General features: G+C 43.7%; 1 protein-coding gene across 1 annotated transcript; it reads left to right on the plus strand.

Moving 5' to 3' along the window:
* The first annotated feature begins 1,266 nt into the window (after positions 1-1,266).
* Positions 1,267-16,655, plus strand: LOC130131001 (heterogeneous nuclear ribonucleoprotein C-like). Its single transcript, XM_056300861.1, has 11 exons — positions 1,267-1,368; positions 5,709-5,805; positions 6,334-6,371; positions 6,478-6,527; positions 7,570-7,838; positions 8,691-8,763; positions 8,990-9,037; positions 10,674-10,834; positions 15,023-15,136; positions 16,205-16,367; positions 16,652-16,655. Exons 3-11 carry the CDS (start codon positions 6,366-6,368, stop codon positions 16,653-16,655), a joined length of 888 nt encoding a protein of 295 aa, XP_056156836.1. The 5' UTR covers positions 1,267-1,368; positions 5,709-5,805; positions 6,334-6,365.
* Positions 16,656-24,454: the final 7,799 nt, after the last annotated feature.

Consider the following 24,454-nt stretch of genomic DNA (forward strand, 5'->3'; position numbering starts at 1 on the left):
GGTATCGGGGGGAAAAAACTACAGTAATCCTGTAACAATTATTACAAGAGTATTTCATAGACCATAACATTATTTTTCAACATTCCCTTGTAATGGTAATAATACACTGTGGGATTCTTAAATCAATTTAGGAAATTCTACATACAAATTTCAAATCTACTGTAATTTTCTTGTAGAAATATTATGGCACTATCTTATGGAATTACTGTAGTATTATACTAAACTGATAAAGCAATGAAGGTTAACCATAGGTAGATTTTTTTTTAATTTGGGCAAGCAATAGCAATTATCACTGGTATTTTAGTGGTATGGTATTTTAGGTTACCATATCAACACAAGAAAGACCAATTCTGCAGCCATACAGTAAAAATGAAACACTCTACGAATTTACGCAAACAATACAGACACAAATACTAACTGAAATAGTAAGCCAACTCTTTGAAAATAACCGAACTTATTGCTGATTATTCAAGGCAAACATAGTGATACTCAAGGTGTAAAATTTATAAAAAATGTAGTACTTCTTCAACAATATGTTCAGTGTATTATTGAACCATGCTGTAACAATTCAATAGCAGCTACTATTGGTAAAAATAAATAAGCCTACCACCAAAAACATCACATGATATTGTGTCATAACACCCTAGGCTCTAGATGTATGCAGTGTTTCTGTTCATTCCTCTTAATGTGACGACCAGTCGGTCTGTCTATCTATCTGTCTGTCCTGAATGCATATTTGTTTATCTTTCAGGCACATTTTCCCGGAAGCTGAATTTGAGACCATAGAAAAATCCCCAGCTTAAAAAAAAGGTGAAAAAAAAGAAAAAGAAACATACCCTGCTGTGCATTTCTTTGTTTTACCAGTATTAACAGTATGTTAAGATCAATTAAGGTGTCAATAGGTACATTTTTATTTACTTGTAAGACCACAGACGGACACGTATTGAACATCACATGCCTTTCAGTTATATGTGAGAGTAAAGGTATGTGTGTAATAAAAGAGAACGGACAAACTGTCTCAATGTATCAGCGTACGTGTGCGTGCGTGTGCGTGCGTGCGTGCTTGTGGGGGGGGGGTGGGCTGTCTGCTGCTCGCTTTCGTCGTCTCATTCGCTGTGACTGACAGCCGTACTCACCCAATCCGTAAAGTGAAAGGGCTAATTATATTTGAAATCAGCCAATCCAAGGTTTGTATTGCGAATAGGGCGTGACCCAACCTTTTTTTCCTCCCCCCCTGTACGAGTGGACGCCATTTCGTGGTGACTGGTTTCAAGGTGATAGTATCAGCCAGCAGAACCGTAAACGGATCGTAACCCCACTCAAGTAAAACAACGTTGAATTTTACTCATTTTTAATATTAAGCTCCTGGTGAGTATTTTTAACCGAGAGATATTTTTTCTATTTTTTTTATTTTTTTTCTCACTTTGAACCATCTTTGGGACTTTTTTTTTGGTTTTTGTTTTTAATGCGTTTTTCTTGCTGGTGTTCTGAGACTGTGTTTGGCTTTTAGTGGCGTACATTTTGTGGTACAGCGGGTGGCCGACGTGCCGCGCAGAGCTAGTGTTTGGGTAGCTCCCTCCACGAGATTTTTTTTGCCTTATTTTTCTATTGAGACATTTGAAACCGACCCTTTTTTTTCTCCTCAGGGTTGCCTGCCGTTGTGAGCGTATTGTGTATGTGATAGTGGTCGTGTTTTGCAAGGAGAGAAATATCGAAGATGGTGTCGATCTTTTCTGGACAAATGCTAGCGTACAAAAAAAAAAGGGCCGCCCTTTTCTGGAAATATTTTTTTTTGTTTTTGTGGGTTTTTTGTTTTTTTTTAAAGGCTTTTCATTCTCGATCTTTGTCCCGCACACCTGTCACTTGATTTGCCGTTGGTGAAATTGACTGATGAGATGCTGCTTTTCGTATTTTCCTTGTCATTTCAGTGGCGACAGTACTTTGCAGTAAATCGCATACGGAGTCGATATGATTTTTTAGGCGAATTTATATCCCCCCCCCCCCCATGAGGAGTGGAAAGGGGCGTTTTTCAGGAAACATACCAAACAGTAGTAGGCGTGTGGTTTATTGGGCGGCCACTCGTTTTTTATGAGGAGTTTGTAGCCATTAGGTGCGACATGTTTTTTTTTTTTGTATATTTTGGTAATCCTGATAACCATTAAAGTCTTTTGCAGAAAGAGAACCTCATGCATTCATCACCTGTCTACTCTGTTTATCAAATAGATGCAATAAGGGCAAAGGCCTATAGGGTGGGCATATTACAGTGAGTTTTTAATCCAGGCTTATACCTCCTAACTGCTGTTAGTCACGTCCCTGGAAATTACTTTTTCTGTTGCCAACAGAATAATTAGTTGCATCACCCCTCCATACAATGCTCCTGATCCTGTCGCCCGAAGGGTCCCGAAGTTGGTAGGCTTAATGGATAAAGACCATGAGACTAAAACATCCTGTTTTGATTCACCACTGCCCCAAATGTCTGTTCTGCGTAAGTGGCCCTGAGCAAAGTTCCCCTTGCAGCTTCAGGGCTGCTGTTATGTTGCTAAACCTGAGCTGTGACCCCCCCCCCCATCATGAGAGTGCAGATGGACAAAACAAAATTCTCCCATGTGGGTTGGCAGAGTGTGACAGAATATACCAGACCTCCAGTTTGACCCCGCTTTAAATTAGACATACAGCTGATATACCTGAGGTCAATCATAGAAGCCAGAGATTTGAAAGATCAACTTTTTTATGTGCGTATCCATTATGATAACATGACAAATGTCATTTGAATCCCTTACTCTGCCTGTAATGTTGCAGTGCTGTAACCATTGAGCTACATGGCGAATAGTGGCCCTGTGTTGCTCCACGTCACTAATAAATTAACGGATCAAATTGAATAAAACTACTATTTCAATGGTAAAAAATTAAAGCAAAGCAGAGAAAAATGCTTGCGTGATCAAAATGGGATCTATTAAGTGTAATCATCGTTAATCATTTGTTAAATGACAAGTGTAATAACACGATTGCAAAACATTGGTACTGGCTCTTAACAAAACAGACTATTTCAGTGGTACAAATCAGGATCAACACGTTTTCATTCGTGATGAAGTAGAGATAAGCTGCACGATCTAGAGCTCGTTTAAAAAGAGATCTAAACAAATGACTTTCCCTGCACCACCACTCACCAATGTACTCAATTCATTGCTGAGAGCACACAATTGTGATTTGATACAGATTTAAGTAATGGCTTCAAAAGTGTTAACACATGAATAAAATACCCAAGGCTGCCAGAGGCTTATTTTAATTGTTAGTTGAGCGTTAACTTTGAGACTGCGATAAGAGTTAATGTACCCCAGTTCAGATAATCCATGAACTGTGGTTGTACACAAAGAAATGAAGGAACATAAAAGGATCATCTGTATGTGCTAAAGCTGCAGGAGGGTAGGACTCAGGAAGGGGGAGTATTGAAATCCATTGTGATCATTTTACGGTATGAATCAAGTCGGGGTCACTCCCCCTTTATAAATCAGTAATTTCAGGAAGATAATTTGGAAACCATTTCTCGATGAGGTTCATGTTCAATAAAAGAAAAAAGTTTTGGTGACTGAAAGCTTTCATCAAATGAGCTGAAGTGTCAAAGTCCTTAAAGAATGATGGTTGAGTGGTTGGTTGAATGAGTGATGGGGTAAACGGACTCCAGCTCTGGATCAATTAATATCGTAATATGCAAGTTTGACCGCAGTACAGCTCAGCCCAATGCAGGAAATGTTTCTAAATTTGCTGAAAAGGATTTACAAATAGCCCCAAGGGTAACTGAGTTGAGGCCAAAGAAATTATCAGCTTGATTTTAAAAGGTTTTAAAGTTTTCATAGTTTGCTCTCTGGTTCCTCCCCTGCCAGTTGTGATGAGAGATGTAGGTCATCTTTTCAAAGAACTTAACCTCTAATTATACTTTTTTGTTTTGTTTCCCCCTTGTTTAGTTTTTGAAGCCACTTTTTTGAGCAGCGACAAATCGTAAGTTGGTCTCAACCCTTTTTTCCCCCACCAAACCTTTTTTTTTTAATTTGTTGATATTTGGTTCTAGTTTCTCCCTTTACTGAATCAGCCTGTTTCCCTTCCCTGTTGGAATTCCTGTAGAAAGTAGCACATAGAGCCCTTGTGGTGTGATAGAAAATCCACATTTAATTTTTGAGTGAATTTTTAGTTTCAGATTTGCCACCTACCAAGTGAGCGTCCCGCTAAGTCCCAGCCTGTCATGATGGTTCACCGTTAAATTAGGTGAGCGGTTCCGATCCAGTCCTCGGGTACCACCAGTTCTGTGGTTTTTCTATTTCGCCAGGTAGCTAAGTAGATTCACCTGTTGTGTCAGGTATTCATCCTCCAGTCAGGGAGGATGACCTGGAACAATAGGTGATCTGGCATAATATAAAATACTGGGTGTCCACGAGGACCGGACTGAGAACCACTGGATTAGGGGAAACCAGTTTTTGGCTTTTACCAGTTAACACACTTCCTCGTCTCAATCCAGCATCAAATCCTTTGATTATGGATTAGTAGCATTTACAAGGGCAAACTGCTTTTTGATTTTTATCACCTTTGCTTTGTGATTAGATTTGCTGTATTTGTGAGTGTGCACTTCATTTTATAGACTCTCATCTAGTCTGTGAGAAACACACGCATTACCCAGCTGAAGTTGTTGCCCTTGATAACATCTCATTATTACCCCCAAAACTACCTTTGTGATTATTACATCAGCATGTCCAAAATGTATGCACATCGATTACTAACTTGATGTCAGTGTTGAAGCACTGTCATGGAGTCTACGTGGTCAAATGTAATTAACATTTTTGTTCCTTTACAGCATAAGCAAATTTATTCCCATTCATAGTCGAGAGTCAGGGAGACAACATCATGTTTTGTACATCACAAAACTGAACGCATACATTAATATCTGGACCAGGAAGGTCAAATTAAGGAACACGCATGCAGACACAAAAACAGGCACAACAGGTGTGACACAACCATATGTACGCTGCCAGTGATTGAGGTGGGGACATCCGCCTGTCTGCAGGCATGAGTATTGAGAGCTGCAGTCGCAGTGTCTATTACAGTTGAAGCACAAACACTGAACCACTCACAACAACAAATCTCCTTGAATGACCTTTCTCGTCTGCCAGAATGAAAGTTAAGACGTCCGTCATATGTCACTGTGTCCTTGTGGGTCTTAACTGTAGGCTGCATTACCATACAATGAGGCCCGAGTGAGGCAGAGAAATGCTTAAGATCGCACATGCCATTCATGTCACATACCATTTTGTGAATGCTTTCATCCTGAGTGCCTTTGGAGGCCCCCAAAGGTATCTGCTTGTAGACTGACACCAGACTATGGTATGACAAAGAACCAAACCACAAATAGTGGCAGTGTAAATGTTATACACTACCGTTAAAGTGACTATATGAATCTCATCAATAATGTTTATTGATCACTCCCTGTCCAATGAGAAGTTGAGGAAATGACCTCATAAAGGGAGCCAAAACTGTTCTTGCCATGGACATGGTTTGACAACCTGTGTTCAATATCACACCTGTGGAGGATAAACCTAAGCACGGGGTGATGATACCCAAATATAAATATTTGGGATGAAGGCCTTCACATCACGCATTATTCTAAACGTCTCTAAGTGGTCTGTGATATTTTATCCCTCTGAGCACAACCAATGTTATAGGTGCTGCTAGTCTGCCAAGGAATGGACACATCCCTGCCAAATCATGTAGAAGAGTGGACAGCGTTAAGCTTTGGCTAGACGACCCACTGCAAACAATGTAATCCCCTGTTAGGTGGCGACTGCCCAGAGAGAGTGGCTGCTATACCGGGTTACAATTCAGCCCAACTGGCAGAATCGTGCACTGTGGCAGCCGAGATGTGGTTTTACTGTGACTAAAACTAGCCCGCAACAAGATGAATAGTTGTTATGAATAAGTGGTGATTGGTAACAGATAGAAACAGACGCGCATAGACACTTAAAGTAAGAAAATTACACCTTTCGCCTCGGGTGTCTATGTGACCCAATACATACAAAAGAATCCTTTTCACACCAAGGCTTATTGAAATACACCAGTGAGTAACTCAATAACTAATTAGCAGTCATACATAAAAAATACCTCGATGTACTGCAGGCTTTGGATAGTTTGCATTGATTGGCCAGTATAACCCTAACGAGCTGTTTTCTTTTGGGCCCTGCAACGAATAGTTTTATCAGTATAAAGAACAACTTTTGTAGGTTCACCCATTGTTCATTTTGTTCCAGCTGTCTTTTTCATGTAGCTACCTTCTCCCTTGTACACCACTAGGGGTGCCAAAGATCCAAGCGACGCATCACATCATGGAGGTGTTCAAGATATATTCTCCCGTAGTCATTCACTCTTATCTCCTACAGTCCCCCGTTGATGCCCCCCTTTATCAGGGACCAATAATGACACTCTTCTCTCCAACAGAGTCAGACAGGCAGGCAGACCTCCACCAACCAGGGTACAGACACAATGGAGTGAGTGCTGGCTGCTTAAATCCCCAAACTACTGTATATTATCCTGTTCAGTACAGACTAGTAGAGTCCCCTGCTTACTTGTAAACCACAGATGAAAGATCAGACAAACGGTCTGTCTACAAAAGAAGAAGCTACCCTTTTTAATGCATCCCTGAATCTGTCACTTATACTAGGCTCTTCCTTGATGGAAGTAAAAGGTAAGACTTGAGGCCCTTGAATATTTACTCTTGTGTGGATGAGGACAGTTAATGCAAACATCCTTTAAAAATGGGTCAACGTGTTTTCTGTACATGACCAGTAGTGAGTGAGCAGCAGTGTGAGGTGTAACTCGAGTTTCCAGTCAATCTGGTTAGAAATCACAGTAACTTCTATGCTGTACAGAGTTCAAACAGACAAATGTACACATAAGAATCACATTACCCAATATGCTGTCCGCACAACTTTTGTTCAGACATTGACAACGTAGAAAGTTTCGTGGTACAGTCGGACATTCTTAATGTGAGAATATGAGGGCCTCACAGAGTGCAAGAAGGCAGAAAACCCTATTGCGGTGGTCTCGAGCCATGTGCCGCTGAGAGCCATGTGTAAGGAAATTGGTATTCCATCCAAACACCAAATTAGCAGACCTTCAACCAGAGAGGGTTGAACGAATAAGAGAAATCAGATGGTGTGGAATTTGGTCAGGATAAACGCTGCATGTGTGTGGCTCTCCATGGCACACGGCCGAAGGCCCACTGCCCTGTTGACAGGTAGTTATATAGCATATATACACCAACTCATTCTCTCCTTCACTTTCTCCCTCTCTCTCACCCATTTTCTCCCTCCTCCTCCATCTGTCTCGTACCTGCCCTGTCAACCCCTTTCTCCGTCCCTCTTTGACATCTCATGATTCTTTCGGTTTCCTACTTTGACCTCGCACTCATCTTCTCATAACCCCCCCTGCCTTTTTTTTTTTTTGCTCCTTTCTCTTTTCACTTTGTTGCTATCTTGCTTTCCACCTCCCTCTACCTCAAACACAACCCCAACCCTCTCACCTTTCCAGCAGTTGGTCTCCAGACTCCTCCAGCGCGATGGCCAGTAACGTGACCAACAAGACGGATCCGCGCTCCCTTAACTCCCGCGTCTTCATCGGCAACCTCAACACCCTGCTGGTCACCAAGGCCGACGTGGAGGCCATCTTTTCCAAGTATGGTAAGATCGTGGGCTGCTCTGTCCACAAGGGCTTCGCCTTCGTCCAGTACTCCAACGAGAGGAACGCCCGTGCCGCTGTTGGCGGCGAGGATGGACGCATGATCGTCGGACAGGTGCTAGGTGAGGAGGTTGAGATGGTTTTTTCCGTGAGCTCCCCCAAGTGCAGGGCTGCACTGCAAAGCTATCCATTTTAACTCATAGTTGAGTGAAGAACAGAATGATATAGCCATAACAGATTTGGCCTTTAAGAAACGCTTTCAGTGGGATAAGACTTTCCCTTCAATGTCATTTTTTTTTTTTTTTTTTTTTTTTGATTGGCCCCACCTCTTAAACAATGGGATAACCTAGGCTTGAGATGGTTAAAATTATCCTCCTTCAATCTTAACGTGGCGCAACGTTAGGGTTAAAATGTACAGTACCTTAGATTGTACAGTTAAATGTTCTAGTATTCAGATACTGTTCAATATTATCCCAGTGTCAATCACAGAAAATTGACTTTTGTAAATGCCCTGGCTTTCATAGAGTTAATTATTGTCATACAGTGATAAAAATAGAAGCAAACAGGAAGAATATGATCAAATACTATAATTACCTGAGAAAATTGCAACTGACATTTGTGGAGGTGAGATTTTAAAAAAAGGCCAAGGGACTTATAAATCCTCTAGGTTCAAAACACAGTAGTTTAAATTTTATAGCAGACTCCCTGCTGGTTCTCCACTCAGGCCCAAGACAAATACTAATGATTATTAGCAATTACCCTTTTGGCAAAGGTCTGACATTACCAACACCTGCATGTTGGCACCCAAAATAACCTACCGTTAGATAGATGGGGTTTGAGTGATGATAGCTGTTAATTGCAATTCCACATGTCCTTTATGTAGCACTATCACATCACTTTCTCTTCCCTTTTCCAACACCTCTGCCACTGCCACCCTCATTCCCTTCCCTCCCTCATCTCCCTTCCTGTCTCAGACATCAACCTGGCGGGTGAGCCAAAGCCTCACCGATCAAAAACGGTCAAGCGCTCCGCAGGAGACATGTACAGGTGGGTACACGCTACACACATCACAATGACGACAGAATTTTATTGATTTCATCAAATGCGTACACACAGACTCCTCCGCCCTGTTAGGCTTCATGTTGTGAGTTTGGGGGTTGGCTGACTTGAGAACATAACCAACACATTTAGACTTGTAAAAAAGATCACGCAAAAAAGGTGCGCACGTACAGTTTGCTTTAGTCATTGTTCAAACATGTACTCTCTTCCTCAGCTCCTCATTTGATTTGGACTATGACTTTCAGAGAGATTACTATGACAGGTAAGATGTCTATTTCTTAGTATTTTTATTAATGCTACATCCATGTGGTTTTTTTTATGCTATATTTCTGCCATTTGTTGCTGCTTCAGAATTCTGAACTGGGCTAATTTGAAATTTCTTGAAAAATAAAGTTCAAGGGTGACGCATAATGGTGGAGGAAGGTGCATACAGGTGGACTATGTCTTATGCTGGAGGCGCGATCTGAAAGGGATTGGAGACTGAAAGGTGGTGACAGGGGAGAACATGGCTAGGCAGCATCGGATGGGGGTCTGTCAGATGACTTTGGAGATCAAGAAGAGGAAGAGACTGAAGGCAGAGCCAAGGATCAAATGGTGGAAGTTGAAGAAGGAAGACTATTGATCAGCCACAGTGCGAAGATATGGCAAAGAGTAGTGGAAGCTAGGTTAAGAGGAGAGGTGACGATTAGCGAGCAGCAGTATGGTTTCATGCCACAAAAGAGAACTCCAGATGCGATGTTTGCTTTGAGAATGTTGATGGAGAAGTCTAGAGAAGGTCAGAAGGAGTTACATTGTGTCTTTGTGGATTTAGAGAAAGCACATGACAGGGTGCCAAGAGAGGAGGTGTGGTATTGTATGAGGGAGTCAGGAGTGGCAGAGAAGTATGTAGGAGTGGTGCAGGGTATGTATTAGGGCAGTGGCACAGTGGTGAGGTGTGCCATTGGAATGACGTATGGGTTCATGGTGGAGGTGGGATTACATCAAGGATCGGCTTTGAGCCCTTTCTTGTTTGCAATGGTGATGGACCAGATCAGCCAGGTGTCTCCATGGACTATGATGTTAGGAGATGACACTGTGATCTGTAGCGAGAGTAGGGAGCGGCTTGAAGAGAGCCTGGTGAGGTGGAGGTATGCACTGGAGAGAAGAGGAATGAAAGTCAGTAGGAGCAGGACTGAATACAAATGCATGAATAAGAGGGAGGACGAAAAGACAGAAGGTGGAGCTGGAGGTGGCAGAGTTGAAGATGCTAAATTTTCATTGAGCATGACAAAGAAGGAAGTACAGGATTAGGAATGAGTGAGTACATTAGAGGGACAGCTCAGGTTGGACAGTTTGGAGACAAAACAAGAGAGGCAAGATTGAGATGTTTTGGACATGTGCGGAAGAGAGATGCTGGGTATATTGGGCGAAGGATGCTGAAGATGGAGCTGCCAGGCTAGAGGAAAAGAGGAAGGCCAAAGAGGAGGTTTATGGATGTGGTGAGGGAGAACATGCAGATGGTTGGGATGACAGAGGAATTTGCAGAGGACAGGAATAAATGGAAAAGATTATCCGCTGTGGTGACCCCTAATGGGAGCAGCCAAAAGTAGTAGTAGTAGTTGAAAAATAAAGCTCTCAAAATTAATCAAATGGGAACTTGCGTCAACACACTTTTGCCTTTTTGAAGTAAATGTATTGCAAAGTGTACATTGTCCTTTAAAAAAATCTAATGTTTTGAAACCAGTGCAGCAAAATAATCTAACTGAAGATATCCTGAAATACCCCTGATAAACCTGGACAGAATATATAATCCCTCCCTGAGCTTGATATTTTTTCTCTGTATAAATGGGGGAAAAAAAAGATGGGATGCTTGTATGTATTGTAGTACCTTAAGCAACGTTACGGGTCTTTCTTTTCAGGATGTACACATACCAATCCCGTGTGCCCCCTCCTCCACCGCCTCTGTCCCGTGCTGTCATCCCCTCTAAGCGACCCAGGGTCAGTCTGAGTGGAGGAGGGAGTCGACGCACCAAGACCAGCTTCTCCTCCTCCAAGAGCAGCCAGAGGACCTCCCGTACAAGTATGAGACACACGAACGCACACACTCTTTTTCCATCTCCTCTCCCTTGATGAGGATCAACTAGTATTTGAATATTTGCAAATAATTCAGGAACAATTCCTGTATGTTGCATGCAATACTAGAAGGGTGGTTGTGCCACATGTCAGCCAACTTTTTATAGTGAGCAAAAGTTTAGAAAGTCACGTTAAATTATTTGATAGTCTCTTTTGTTCATTATGATTGACAGTCCTGCAAAACCCCTCACCCCCCTGGCAGCCCGGAGTTGAAACAAACACAACTTACAAACATTTATATTTGACCCAGATCTGTCTCTCTCTGAGAATCAGAGTCATATTTACTGCCAAGTACATTGACATACAAGGAATTTGTCTTGGTGTGTTGGTGCAAGAGGGAAAAATTAACAGTAAATAGTAAAGATAAATGTTAAAAAGAATAGTAAAAAAAAATATATCACTAACCGCTCAACTAAAGGGTTGGACCCGTTACCCAAGGGCTACCGAGCCTATTCATCCGTGATCGTTAAATTACCCCCCTCCTTCGGGAAGCGCATCCGATGGAGGGGACCGCCACAGCCAGGACACGAACCCGTATCTCCCACACCACGAGTGACATCACTAACCACTTGACTAAAGGGTCCGACCCGTTAGCCAAGGGCTAACGTGCCTACTTATCCATGCACGTGTAGTGAAATGTGGGATACGCGTCTGTGCGCATCCCACTTCTGACACCAATGTAGCGAATTCGGGGGGCAACCACAGGAACTGCCGCAGCTGGGACACGAACCCGTATCTCCTGCACCGCGGGAGACATCGCTAACCGCTCGACTAAAGGGTCGGACCCGTTAGCCAAGGGCTACCGAGTCTATTCATCTGTGATCGTTACAATATATATATAACGTTTGTTTTTGTTTTTTGCGAAACCGTCAATGGTGTTATAAGTGCTCTATTAATGAGGAGCGGAATATCAACACAGATACAGGAAAAAATGAGTGTACGACGCACGAAACAGGCCTGTGCTGCAATGCATTAAAACTTTTTTTCCTGTATCTGTGTTGATATATATATATATATATCCATCCATCCATTATTCGAACAACTTATCCTGCTCTCAGTGTCGTGGGGATGCTGGAGCATATCCCAGCAGTCATTGGGCGACAGGCGGGGACACACCCTGGACAGACCGCCAGGCCATCACAGGGCATATATGTATATATATATTAAAATAAAAATGAAAGTAAGGTGCATCAACACTAGTTCAGAGTTGAACATGAGACCACCTGGCAGCCCCTGATGTCCAGCACTAGGTGGCTGGAGCTGTATTTGCAAAAAGTTAAATTAGAATTTTAAGAATTTGTGCAGGTTTTATGCAGGGTGTCCATGTACAGAGAGCACAGTAGGGAAGAGGAAAATTGGGTGGGGGAGTGTGCGGCAATATCAGGATCTGTGGGTGTCTAGGGGCTTTTCAGAAAGTCCTTCTACTGTGGTGAAGAAGCGGTTCTTGTGGTGTAAGGTTTTTGTTTTTATAGACCTTAGCCTCTTGCTAGAGGGGAGTGTTTTGAAGAGACCATGACCTGGGTGGGAAGGGTCGGCCATGATCTTTCCTGCTCACCTCGGTGTCCAGGAGGCATACATGTCATGGAGGGACAGCAGGTTACAGCTAATCACCCTCTCAGCAGAGTAAATTATACGTTACAGTCTGCCCTTGTTCTTAGCAGTGGTAGCAGTGTACCAGATAGTGATGGATCATTGGCTTTGGCAGGTTCAACTTTTTCAGCTGCCTCAGGAAGTACATCCTCAGCTGTACCTTCTTGGTGAGGGAGCTGAACACTTGAGGTCCTGGGTGATGATGGTGCCCAGGAAGTGGAAGGATTCCAGTGTGTCGACTGGGGAGCCACATCGGGTGATGTGAGTGGGTGGAGCTTCACAACCATCTCAACTGTCTTTAGTGTGTTGAGCTCCATGTTGTTTTGGCCGCATCAGGACACCAGATGGTCAATCTCCCACTTGTAGGCGGATTCATCCCCACCGGAGATGAGGCCAATAAGGGTTGTGTTGTCAGAAAGCTTCAGGAGCTTGACCTGACTGGTGACTGGAAGTGCAGCTGTTCGTATACAGGGAGAAAAGTAGAGGGGAAAGGACAGCCTTGAGGGGAACTGGTGCTGATGGTCCGGGAGTCAGAGACATGTTTCCCCAGCCTCATGTGCTGCTTCCTGTCAGATAGGAAGTCAATGATCCACGTGCAGGTGGAGACAGGCACATGCAGCTGGGAGAGCTTGTTCTGCAACAGATCTGAGATGATGGTGTTGAAGGCAGAGTGGAAATCCACAAACAGGATCCTGGCGTAGGTTCCTGCAGAGTCCAGATGCTGGAGGATGAAATGGAGTGCCATGTTTACTGCATCATCCACAGACCTGTTGGCTCTGTAAGCGATCTGCAGGAAGTCCAGGAGTGGGTTAGTGATAGTTTTAAGGTAGGACAGAACTGGGCTGTCAATGAATATTCCAAATTCAAATATATAACTGAATTGTAAAAAAAAAACAACAACAAAACAAAACAGACATTCGAGTATGAAAATAAATATTTGTTTGTGGAAAAAAAACAAGCGGTACGACCGCGGCTGTCTGCCTCACAAATTCTTGCGAGGACCTTGGGCGCTGCACTGAATACGCTGCATGACGGACAGGAGTCACACAACGTCACTTTCACTGGTGGAAAAGGAAATTTAGGTCAAGCTGAAATGAGTTTGGCCTGAATGCAATAAATAAATGCTAAAATGAAATTTATCCTATAATGTAGCAGATGATTACTTTATCTGATATCTTACTGATAAGATTACTACAAAAATATATTTTAATAATAATAATAATAACAACCTGATGCCTTCTACCAGTCTCCTTTCCTGAGGTCTGGCTGAAAGAACCACCATGTCATTCACCAGACCGGGTTTAACACCCTGCATTTAAACAAAAACAAGTTTGCAATAAACATAAACAAATATCCATAAAGAAAATAAAAGTACCATGGTAAAAAATGTAGTTACCATGGTTCTTGGTTTATGGCACTTCTGTTCAGTTTCTGTGCAGCTGTGTGTTGGGGTGAGGTGATCTTCAGCTGGGAATAATGTGCAGTCTCGTTGCCTAAAGCTGTACTTGCCACACAGGTACACTGGCAGCTTTGTAGCTGCACATAACAGGAATCCCTAAGTACAATATGTGAAAATACACATCTGTTACAATACATACTGTAGTTGCTGCAAGCGCAGTTAAATACAGTGAGGTGTTAAAAATGTCTGTGAACACTGGAGACAGCGGATCAGCACAGTGCTTCAGGGTGGAGTGAGAGACAGAGTCTGGTCCAGCAGCTTTGCGGCGGTCCTGTCTCTTGAACAGCCTGTTAATGTCCCTCTCCAGGACGGAAAGAGTCATCCTTGTGGTAGGGGAGGAAGGGGCCTCTACGGTGGGCAGTTGTGGAGAGGCCCAGGCCCCTGCTGAGGCAGGGGAGTAGGAGTCCAGTACTGATCTACACAGCCAACTTTCCATAAAACACAAAACGCCAAGATGAAGAAAAATCGATATTCTTCCCCACCAGTAGATGAAGTTTGTCCACTTTGTTGCACAGTGATCACATGTTAGAGAGAAATATTCCCGACAACGGAGTGCGTAGTCCGCATCTGCGGAGATGCATGAACATGCTAGCACGTTTCCCTCACCTTTGGCGTTTCTGTGAACAAAGGTTGCGCGCACCTTTGACCAAAATGTCCAGTAATTCCGTAGATGGGATGAGAAAGTTGGGGAATCAGAAGTAGTTTCTCTGATGTTCATAAGCTCTTCTCTGGTGAATAAACAATGCACACCAGCACACCGAGGCTGCCATGTGGCACCTCTCTCTCTCTCTCTCTCTCTCTCTCTCTCTCTCTCTCTCTCTCTCTCTCTCTCTCTCTCGCTCTCTCTCACACACACATGAAAGCTAATGAGCACGCTGCTCAGGTGTATTTTGGCAGCGACCACCTTTGCCCATAGATACTCGATCACACGTGCTCTGCTGCACTGGGGATTCTCATACCAGACAGAGGGAGTAACATGCTCGAACTTCAGTGTGACTTTGACAGTAGTAGCCACCAAATGGCATAGATATTTCTTTGTCACACCCAGGGATGTCCTTGTCTTGTCCTCCCCTTCCATGTCCACAGTGAAGTCAGATGACCTGCAGACTATCAAGAGAGAGCTGACCCAGATTAAACACAAGGTGGACTATCTGCTGGAGAGCCTGGAGCGGATGGAGAAGGACCACAGCAAGAAGTCAGGTAGGCTGGACGGACAGAGAGGGACTACAGTAAGTAGATATATTGCAGAAAACAGAGGTAGCATAGAGGGAAAGTTATCTGGTCTTTGCTTATATATTTTGGTTTTACGTGTTCTTAAAAATTGACTTAGGTGTTCTTGATGTGGTGGGTAGACAAAGTAAATCAGGAGGAAAATCTTACAGCAGCTTGTTAGCTGCTGAAAACCACAAAAACGACTTTGGGGCATCCGGGTAGCGTAGCGGTCTATTCCGTTGCCGACCAACATGGGGATCGCTGGTTCGAATCTCCGTGTTACCTCCAACTTGTTAGGGCGTCCCTACAGACACAATTGGCCGTGTCTGCGGGTTGGAAGCCAGTATGTGTCCTTGTCACTGCACTAATGCCTCCTTTGGTCGATCGGGACGCCTTGTCGAGGGGGAGGGGGAACTGGGGGAAATAGCATGATCCTCCCACGCGCTGCGTCCCCCTGGCAAAACTCCTCACTGTCAGATGAAAAGACGCGGCTGGCGACTCCACATGTATCAAAGGAGGCATGTGGTAGTCTGCAGCCCTCCCAGGATCAGCAGAAGGGGTGGAGCAATGACTGGGACAGCTGGGAAGAGTGGGGTAATTGGCTAAGTACAATTGGGGAGAAAAAAAAGGGGGGGCGACTTTGTCCGGTTTAAGGAAACTCTTAGCACAGTGGGACATATGCTGTCAAATAATTAGACTGCTTTGCATTAACTACCTGTTTACAGTATTAAGTAGAGTGCTTCCCATTTCTCTCTCTCTCTCTCTCTCTCTCTCTCTCTCTCTCTCTCTCTCTCTCTCTCTCTCCTCTCTCTCTCTCTCTCTCTCTCTCTCTCTCTCTCTCTCTCTCTCTCTCTCTCTCTCTCTCTCCTCTCTCTCTCTCTCTCTCTCTTTCTTTCTCTCTCTCTCTCTCTCTCTCTCTCTCTCTCTCTCTCCTCTCTCTCTCTCTCTCTCTTCTCTCTCTCTCTCTCTCTCTCTCTCTCTCTCTCTCTCTCTCTCTCTCTCTCTCTCTCTCTCTCTCTCTCTCTGTGTCTCCATCCATCTGCTCACCATCTAGAGATGAAAGTTCCAAGCCAGAGCCAGGGGAGGTGTCTCCTCTCCACTCTTCCACCTCGAGCAAGAAGGATGACAGCCTGAAGAGGGACAGGGAGAGGGAGAGCCAGGAGCTCAATGACTCTGAGGAGGATGGAGATCTTCTGGTAGAGGAGAGGACGAGGATGAGGTGAGAGTGGGAATGAGGAGGACAGAGATTGATTGCTTTGTTTCCAATTCACATTTTTTGTAACAAAAAACCAGAAACAACAATACATGTCAAATGCCAACTGTCACATCTTACACTGTCTCCTTTAAAATCAAATTCTATAATACTCTGATGTGCAGACATTTCTGTGATTCATACACATTTCTAACTTGCCCCCCTGAGGATGAAATTTTATTTTATCTGAACTGAATGAATTTCCTCACAAGTTGACAAGTTGAAGTTTGTGTTCATCTCTTTCTCTGTAGGTGAAAGGCAGAGGGAGAGAGGACGATGATGAGGAGGAAGAGGAAGGAGAGCAGGAGGAGGGAGAGGACGATGGGGGATAGCGCCAAATGAAGACTCCTACAACACTATTTTTATAGCGGCCTGCTTCAAAACGCAGGGCAGATAAAGATGCAGATTATACATATGTATATACATACAAAAAAAAAAGTATTGTGTAGGATTGTATTACAATGGCGGACTTATACACAGTGGTCATATCTGCTGAACTGATTGGACGTTTCACCACAGTACATTGTACATATTGCATTCTGGCACTCCACTCCCTCTCCCTCTCTATTACCTTTGCCCTCTCTTGCCCTCTCTGTCACCCTTTTAGACTCACTTAAATATGTAAAATATTTCTCTTTTAAGATTTGTTCTTTTCTAACTTTCTTTTGCATCTTCCGTTTTTCCAGTAATTTCAGCTTCACTTAACTTTGTGAGTTTTCAGTTTTTCTGCTTGGCTGTGCTGGTGGAGAAACTTGCATCGAACAAATGCATACTCAAATATGATGCATTTGGACAAAATTAACATTATATTCTTAAACTAGCTTTTGTTTGTATCACTGACATAGGACAGACTTTGTAGCCAAAATGCTTGATTTCAGTCAAAGCTCAGTCAAGTCTATGTTGAGGTACAGCCTTATGAAGCATGTCAGTCATTTTTCCCAGATTGAACTATTCCATTGGCAGAATCTGAATTTATTTGTAATTGCAGTCCAATTGTTATTTCATTGCAAATGCTGGATGAAGACCGTATATATAGTCAAGATTTCATCAATTTTGACTGTAATAATAATAATAATAATAATAATGATAATAATAATTTTATTTATATAGCACTTTTCTACAACAATGTTACAAAGTGCTTCACACAAAAAACAAAAAACAAAAAAAGCAGACGAGAATAATTTGATGCCCGATAGTGGCAATTAGTCAGACCAAACTGTATAAACATGAACACTGTAAAAACACAAGATGATTGGAACTGTGAAAAAGATAAATCAGAAAGCTGGTCCTATGTCAGGTTGAGAGGCGACTTCTCGCTTACACCTACTTGATTGCAGGCACTTAATGGGCTGCTGTGTAAATGCCTCCTAGCCAGCAGATGGCAGTGCATCATTGTGACTTCACACAAAACACGGCTGTTTTTTTCTGTTGCTCAAGATATTTTAATATTTTTATGTCACTGCTGTGCTTGGCAAATAATAATAATTACATGAGCATATACAATATGTTATACAGGATTATGGAAAACAAATGCTTTCATGCTCATTGTTCTTAAAAGGTTTTCATTTGTTGCAACGTTGGGAAGTGTGATGACCTTAACTGACTTTGACTTGTGTAATGCAGTACTTCTCCACATTTGTCCTTTTCCGTTGATGTGTGAAATTTACGTTTATCATTTGACTGCACTGGTGAATTTGAATAAACATTTTTTCCAAGTTGGATCCTATGGGGCCTGTCATCCCAATTCAGTCTGCCTGTGTGTACTGTCAGTTTGGGATTTTACACAAGGTGGATAACTTTTAACTTGTTAAATAAGGTTACATGAAATTGTCGTTTGCGCTTCGATTACAGCATGTACAACGGTGTTTTATATGTGTCCTATACGTGCTGAGTGGCAGGTTAAGACAGGTTTGAGTTTAATGATACTCTCGACCGCCCCTCCTATGAAATTCTCTGCATTCCTTTATTAGTCTCTCATTTCCTCTATGCTATACCTCTTCATTTGAGTCAAACATTTTTCCCTTGGTCATAAAAAATGTCGTAAAATTGAAATGAATTACCACTAAGTTGTTTTAACCATGCACATTCATGGTTAAAGCCATTAAACCCAGCTGGAAAATGATTAGAGAAACAGATTGTTCGTGAACTGAACATGCTTTTGCTTGTCTTTAATTGCACGCCAGACGCTATCGAGACCCTGAACCTCATCAGCGAAAGCAAGAGCAGAGGCCCCGGCAAGAAGCGAGAGGAGAGAAATAGAAAATAGAAGGAGGGATAAACAGTCAATGGGCAGTGCATGCTGAACTGTGATGAGCAAGAGCCAAAACGGACCCTACGACCCAGGGAGAGGTAATGAGGAAAGGTGAAGGGGTGGATAGCCGGGATGCGGAGGACAGATGGAAGTGTAGATGACAGATGGAGGATGAGCAGAAACATTTTGTGGCGTTGCATGGCAAGAGGAAGGTGGGTGAAGTAAAAGGGAAATGTAGTAACTGTTATTATCCAGACTTAATGTGTTTGTCAACCATCACAGCCAAAGCCTGAGTCTAACTGTAGTTTAGCCCCTGTCGCCAAAATGCTGTTGCCCCACCAGTAGTTTATGTTGGATCCAGATTTATCAAGCTTGTTCCAGGATCTTTTTTAGACCGACTGTCCCTGCCGTGCTGGACATTTTTCACTGACCATTACATGTTACTGGGATCAGTGTAAATGTGAGCGCCTACAAAAAACAAAACAAAACCACAAATCAAACAATTGTCTTAAAGCAGGGCGGCACGGTGGCGCAGTGGTTCGCGTGGACACCTCACAGCAGGTCCTGGGTTTGAGCCCCGGGGTAGTCCAACCTTAGGGGGTCGTCCTCTGTGTGGAGTTTGCATGTTCTCCCCATGTCTGCGTGGGTTTCCTCCCACAGTCCAAAGACATGTAGGTCAGGTGAATCGGCCGTACTAAATTGTCCCTAGGTGTGTGTGTGCGTGTGTGTGCCCTGTGATGGACTGGCAGCCTGTCCAGGGTGTCTCCCCACCTGCCACCTAATGACTGCTTGGATAAACTTCAGCATCCCGCAACCCCAGTTGGGATGAGCACCTTGGATAATGGATGGATGGATGGATATGTCTTAAAGCTATAGTCCTTTAGACCCATGTTTGTTTGTTTTTTGTTTTTTATTAATTAGTTAATTAATTGATATATTTCTTGATTGACTTATTTTATGGATTGATCGATTGATTGCTTAATTGACTTATTGGTTATTTGATTGATTGATCAATCGATTTTTACCGAAGCGCATGGACAACATGCTCATTGCGTTGGTGTTTGAGCACTCCAGATCCATTAGAAATGAAATGGCGTCACCATCGTTATTACATCTGCGCCTTCTCTATTACACAAGCGAACAAACATGGTTTCACTTGAGTTTTAGCTGCTGATTGTTTAATAAAGGTCTTTTTGAGCTTGTTCTGCCGTATCTGCTTATTAAAGCCACAAAATCTTTGCTTTTTCTGCCTCCTTCCATATTTGGCTGCCACGTTGAAGACATAACACCATGTGTTGTGTATCTTTTTTCCTGTGAAAGTCTTGCTGTACAGGATAATTACAGTGAGCAACTACAGAAGCGTTTGTGGAATCACTATCATCTCAAATATGTCGGTAATATCTGGACATGAGCTTCATAATCGTGAACAATTTAAAATGCCAACCCTCGTGTTTTTTTGCAGCGTGGTTTTCTGTCCTTGGTAATTATGAGGTTAAGCTATTTTGCATTCAGGTTTTGTCTTTTGATACAAGGACTGCTGATATGTGGCTGTTTGCATTTCCAGGGCAATAAGGGCACCCTTTAGGACACGTTTCTCAGTTGTTTTGTTTTCACTGCAGACTAAGACTCATCTACTGTGATCTGATTACGAATCTACTCCAAGTTGTTGAGGTTAAAGAGAGTTTAGGATGAGTGATTACTTTAGATGGCTGAACAACCTACTGGTTGTATCATGTTCCACGATAGGACTGAAAATACACACTTCGTTCTCTGCGAAGATGACACATGATTTCATATGCTATGATACTAAGTATGCTGTTTTACTTAAACTGAAATAAAGGCCTTTCATGGTGCAGTTGGGCCACATGACTACACAGGGAAGTGAAGGCTGGATAGTTGAGAAGCATTGCAAGAAAACGCTGCACAACATGAAGCATAAAGCAAAACTTCCAAGTCCTTTAAGTCAAGTCAAGTCCATTTTATTTGTGTAGCCCCGATATCACAAATTACAAATTTGCCTCAAGGGGCTTTGCAGCAGTCTCCTTCTGACTCATAGAAAGCTTTCTGCACATGATAGCGCCAATATTTTTCAATTTAATATCGGGGATCTCTATAGATGAATGTAAATAACCTAAAATAAGGCGAATCACTCCGTTAGCATGGAACAGGACATTTAGCAGGTGACAGTCTCGAAAATCATTCGAGGTTTAGAATTCACTGAACTTACGTCCCGTCGTGTGATGTTAATGGAAATATTATGTCTATTATGATATGACTTAATCAGCTGAGGCACAGTGGTTAGCACCGTCGCTTCACAGCAAGAAGGTCCTGGGTTCGAGCCCCCGGGGTAGTCCAACCTTGGGGGTCGTCCCGGGTCGTCCTCTGAGTGGAGTTTGCGTATTCTACCCGTGTCTGCGTGGGTTTCCTCCGGGTGCACCGGTTTCCTCCCACAGTCCAAAGACACGTAGATCAGATGAATCGGCAGTACTAAATTGCCCCTAGGTGTGAATTTGTGTGTCGGTCCTGTGATGGTCTGGCGGCCTTTCCAGGGTGTCTCCCCCGCCTGCCGCCCAATGACTGCTGGGATAGGCTCCAGCATCCCGCGACCTTGAGAGCAGGATAAGTGGTTTGGATAATGGTTGAGTGGATGAATCAGTGGAGAGCAATGGGAGTGAGGCATTTATGGGACTATGGAATAGTGCGATGTTGGCACTGCAGGCCATGGTGTAATGATAGTTAGACGGGGGAGCGGTGCCCGGTCCGATGGCTCAACAACACAGATGAGCGTCACAAGAAGATGTGCACGTGTGTGGATACAGGGCACACTTAGTCTTCCTATGACCCAGACTCGCTTATTTATACACACGCACACACACACCTAGTGCATTGTTCAGACACAAATTCTCTGTACCTTTATTGCGTAGCTGGGCAACATATCGATATGGTGTCCATATCATGACATGGCACTCGATATCGTTCGGCATTTTGGTTCGTGTAACATCTTGATAGAGGTTGTACGTTGTGATCCCTTGGTCTTAAAGACTGCATTACAGTAAAGTGATGAACAATTCGTTGAACAATGACTACCTCTACCTGCTTGGTCATCAGCAATGATCATGTCTCAGAATGGTCTTTCCTGTAAATACCTGCAGTGGCGCCCCCAAGGGGTGGCCATGGCCACCCGTATACTGTCCCTGGCCCCCCCAGCCACGAGTCGCATATGCAGAATATACTTCTGATTATGCATAATATGCTTCTATCGGATATTTTACATGAGGTGCTGTTCATGGTTTGCCACCCCAAGATTCTCAGTGGCCCCAATTGCCCACCCCTATGAGAAATTTCTGGGGGCGCCACTGGATACCTGATGAAAACACCCAACAGTCATCTCCAAAACACCGTCACATGATCGATATCAAGATATTCAAGTCAAAAATATTGTGATACTTAATTTTGTTAGTGTCGTCCAGCCCTTCTTTATCTGCATCTCTCTCTGTCTTTCTTGCTCTTCCCAGATTTGTGTGACTCCCTCATGAACCCACACACACACACACACACACACACACACGCATTCAGCAGAGCATTAGAGCGGTATTAGGAGGCATTAGAAACATGTTGAAATCCCAGTGCATTTAACGGGGACTGGGTGGCCTCATGTTTAGTTATATCATCCCCGCATCTGGAATAATGTGGGGGTTTAATCTCCACCACGCCCGGTGTGCTCTCCGTCAGCAGCGATGCTCTGTGTTCGTGCTGCCCCCAACGAGATGCTCCACTTCGGTGTGAGGCGCCCGGCACAAGGGATCGAAGCGCCGGCTTCGACAGGTGAACGTAAAGCTGCGAAGGCGCCGAGCTGAGGTGAAGGCCTCAGTTGTGTTACGCAGCTCTGCGGGTGGCGAGAAGAGCACGGTGACGGAGCGAGAGATGATTAAGAGAAAAAAGAAAAAAAGGACGACAATAATCTGAGCCGAAGAGAGGTCACGGCTGAGACAGAGAGCGGGGGGAAAGAGAGAGAGGGAGGGATAAGAGGGGAGTGAAGAGGAGGAGGAGGAGGGAGATGAAAGCAAATAGTATTATAGCATCAGGGAGGTCATGAGATGGAGAGGGGGGGGTGAAGCGGAGAGAGAGATGGAGCTGTAAATCTCCAGGGTGATTCATCAGCTTTCGCCACCAAGAGATGTGTGTGTGTGTGTGTGTGTGTGTGTGTGTGTTATTATGAGCAACTGGAGACAGAAAGAAAGGGTGGGAGTGGAACAATAACATGATAAAACAGACCCACTGAAGCACTGACCCTTTTGTGTGTGTGTGTGTGTGTGTGTAAGCTAGGGGGTAAGAATGGTAGAGGGAGATGGAATTTAAGAAAACAAAGAAACATTCCACACTGAGATAGTTTGGTGCATGTGAAAGCAATTTGTGTGCGTGTGCGTGCGTGTGTGTGCGTGCGTGTGTGTGTGTGTAAAAGAGGGCTGAAAAGAGAGCGATAGTAAGAGAAATGTTTGATATTAACTTGATTTATTTCCTTTTAAACTTCTTTCTCCATCAAGACACTAACTGCTGGTGGAAAGATGGTGTCTGCTGTACCAATCGTGTCTGATGGACTGCTGGTGTCTGGTGGACTGATGGTGTCTGATGGACCGATGGTGTCTGGTGGACTGATGGTGTCTGATGGACCGATGGTGTCTGATGAACTGATGGTGTCTGGTTGACTGATGGTGTCTGGTGGACTGATAGTGTCTGATGGTGTCTGATGAACTGATAGTTTCTGATGGACTGATGGTGTCTGATGGGCTGATGGTGTCTGATGGAGGGTCTGCGCTGCTAAACATGACGATCTGTACAGGTACTTTCATCAGCCATCGAGAGTTCGAGTTTTAAGTTTCCTCAAGCAATTTTCCCGAGGTTTAATGTCCCACGACATTTTCACTTGTTTTAGACATCTTCTTAAACCACATCACAGCAGAAAGGGACAATAATACCAGTACCAAGGTATCGTCATTTTACTGTGGAGACTTCTTTTTTGAAGTCGACATTAGAAATGATTGTAATTTTGTCACCCAGCTGATTTTGTTTTTCATTTGTTCTGAGAAAAGTGAGAATTTTTTTAACATGCATTGCTTAATTGTGCAGTTTGGATGTGGAAGCCAACATCCTTCAATGTGGAGGCATTTACCCCCCCCCCCCCCGCCTGTCTGTCTCTCTCTCTGTCTCTCGGTCTCTGTCTGTCTCTGTGTGTGTGTGTCTCTCTCTCTCTCTCTCTCTGTCTCTCTCTGTCTCTCTGTCTCTCTGTGTCTGTCTTCCTCTCTGTCTCTCTCTCTCTCATACACAACCACACACATGCTGAATCACAAACACATTCAGGACATATTGAAAGCAAGTCCCATCACCGGAGGTTTAATTTTGTGCGTGTGCTTGAGTTCGGCTTAGAGGGAAGATAACCCGAACTGTACACGTTGTGTATGCACACGTATTTTGGTGTGTGTTGTGTGTTTGAGAACAGCATTGTGCTGCATTTGGCCCGTGACTAGCCCAATAGCTGGTGTGAATGTAAATGAGAGAGACGGGTGGGGGAGGGGGGGTGAGTGGAAACAGAGGGAGAGAAGGGGCACAGGTTGAGGGGGACCTCTAAAGGGAGAAAAAAAAGAATGAGAGAGAAAGAAGGAGAGAGAGAGATCAGGAAAAAGACAGGTGAAGAGCTTTAGAGAAAAAGCGAGGACACGAAAGAGAGGGAGGGGGTAAATCTGACAGAGCGAGGCAGAGGCAAAACAAGTAAAGCATTGGGGGAAAGAGACAGATGGAGGGAGGG

Source organism: Lampris incognitus, chromosome 20 (assembly GCF_029633865.1).
Source record: "Lampris incognitus isolate fLamInc1 chromosome 20, fLamInc1.hap2, whole genome shotgun sequence".
NCBI classification, from domain to species: domain Eukaryota; kingdom Metazoa; phylum Chordata; class Actinopteri; order Lampriformes; family Lampridae; genus Lampris; species Lampris incognitus.

Bases quoted from the DNA above. Each gene is read 5' to 3' on its own strand.
- LOC130131001 (XM_056300861.1), top strand. The intron at 9,038-10,673 runs GTAAGATGTCTA...CTTTCTTTTCAG, and splicing joins CAGAGAGATTACTATGACAG to GATGTACACATACCAATCCC. The intron at 10,835-15,022 runs GTATGAGACACA...CCATGTCCACAG, and splicing joins CCAGAGGACCTCCCGTACAA to TGAAGTCAGATGACCTGCAG.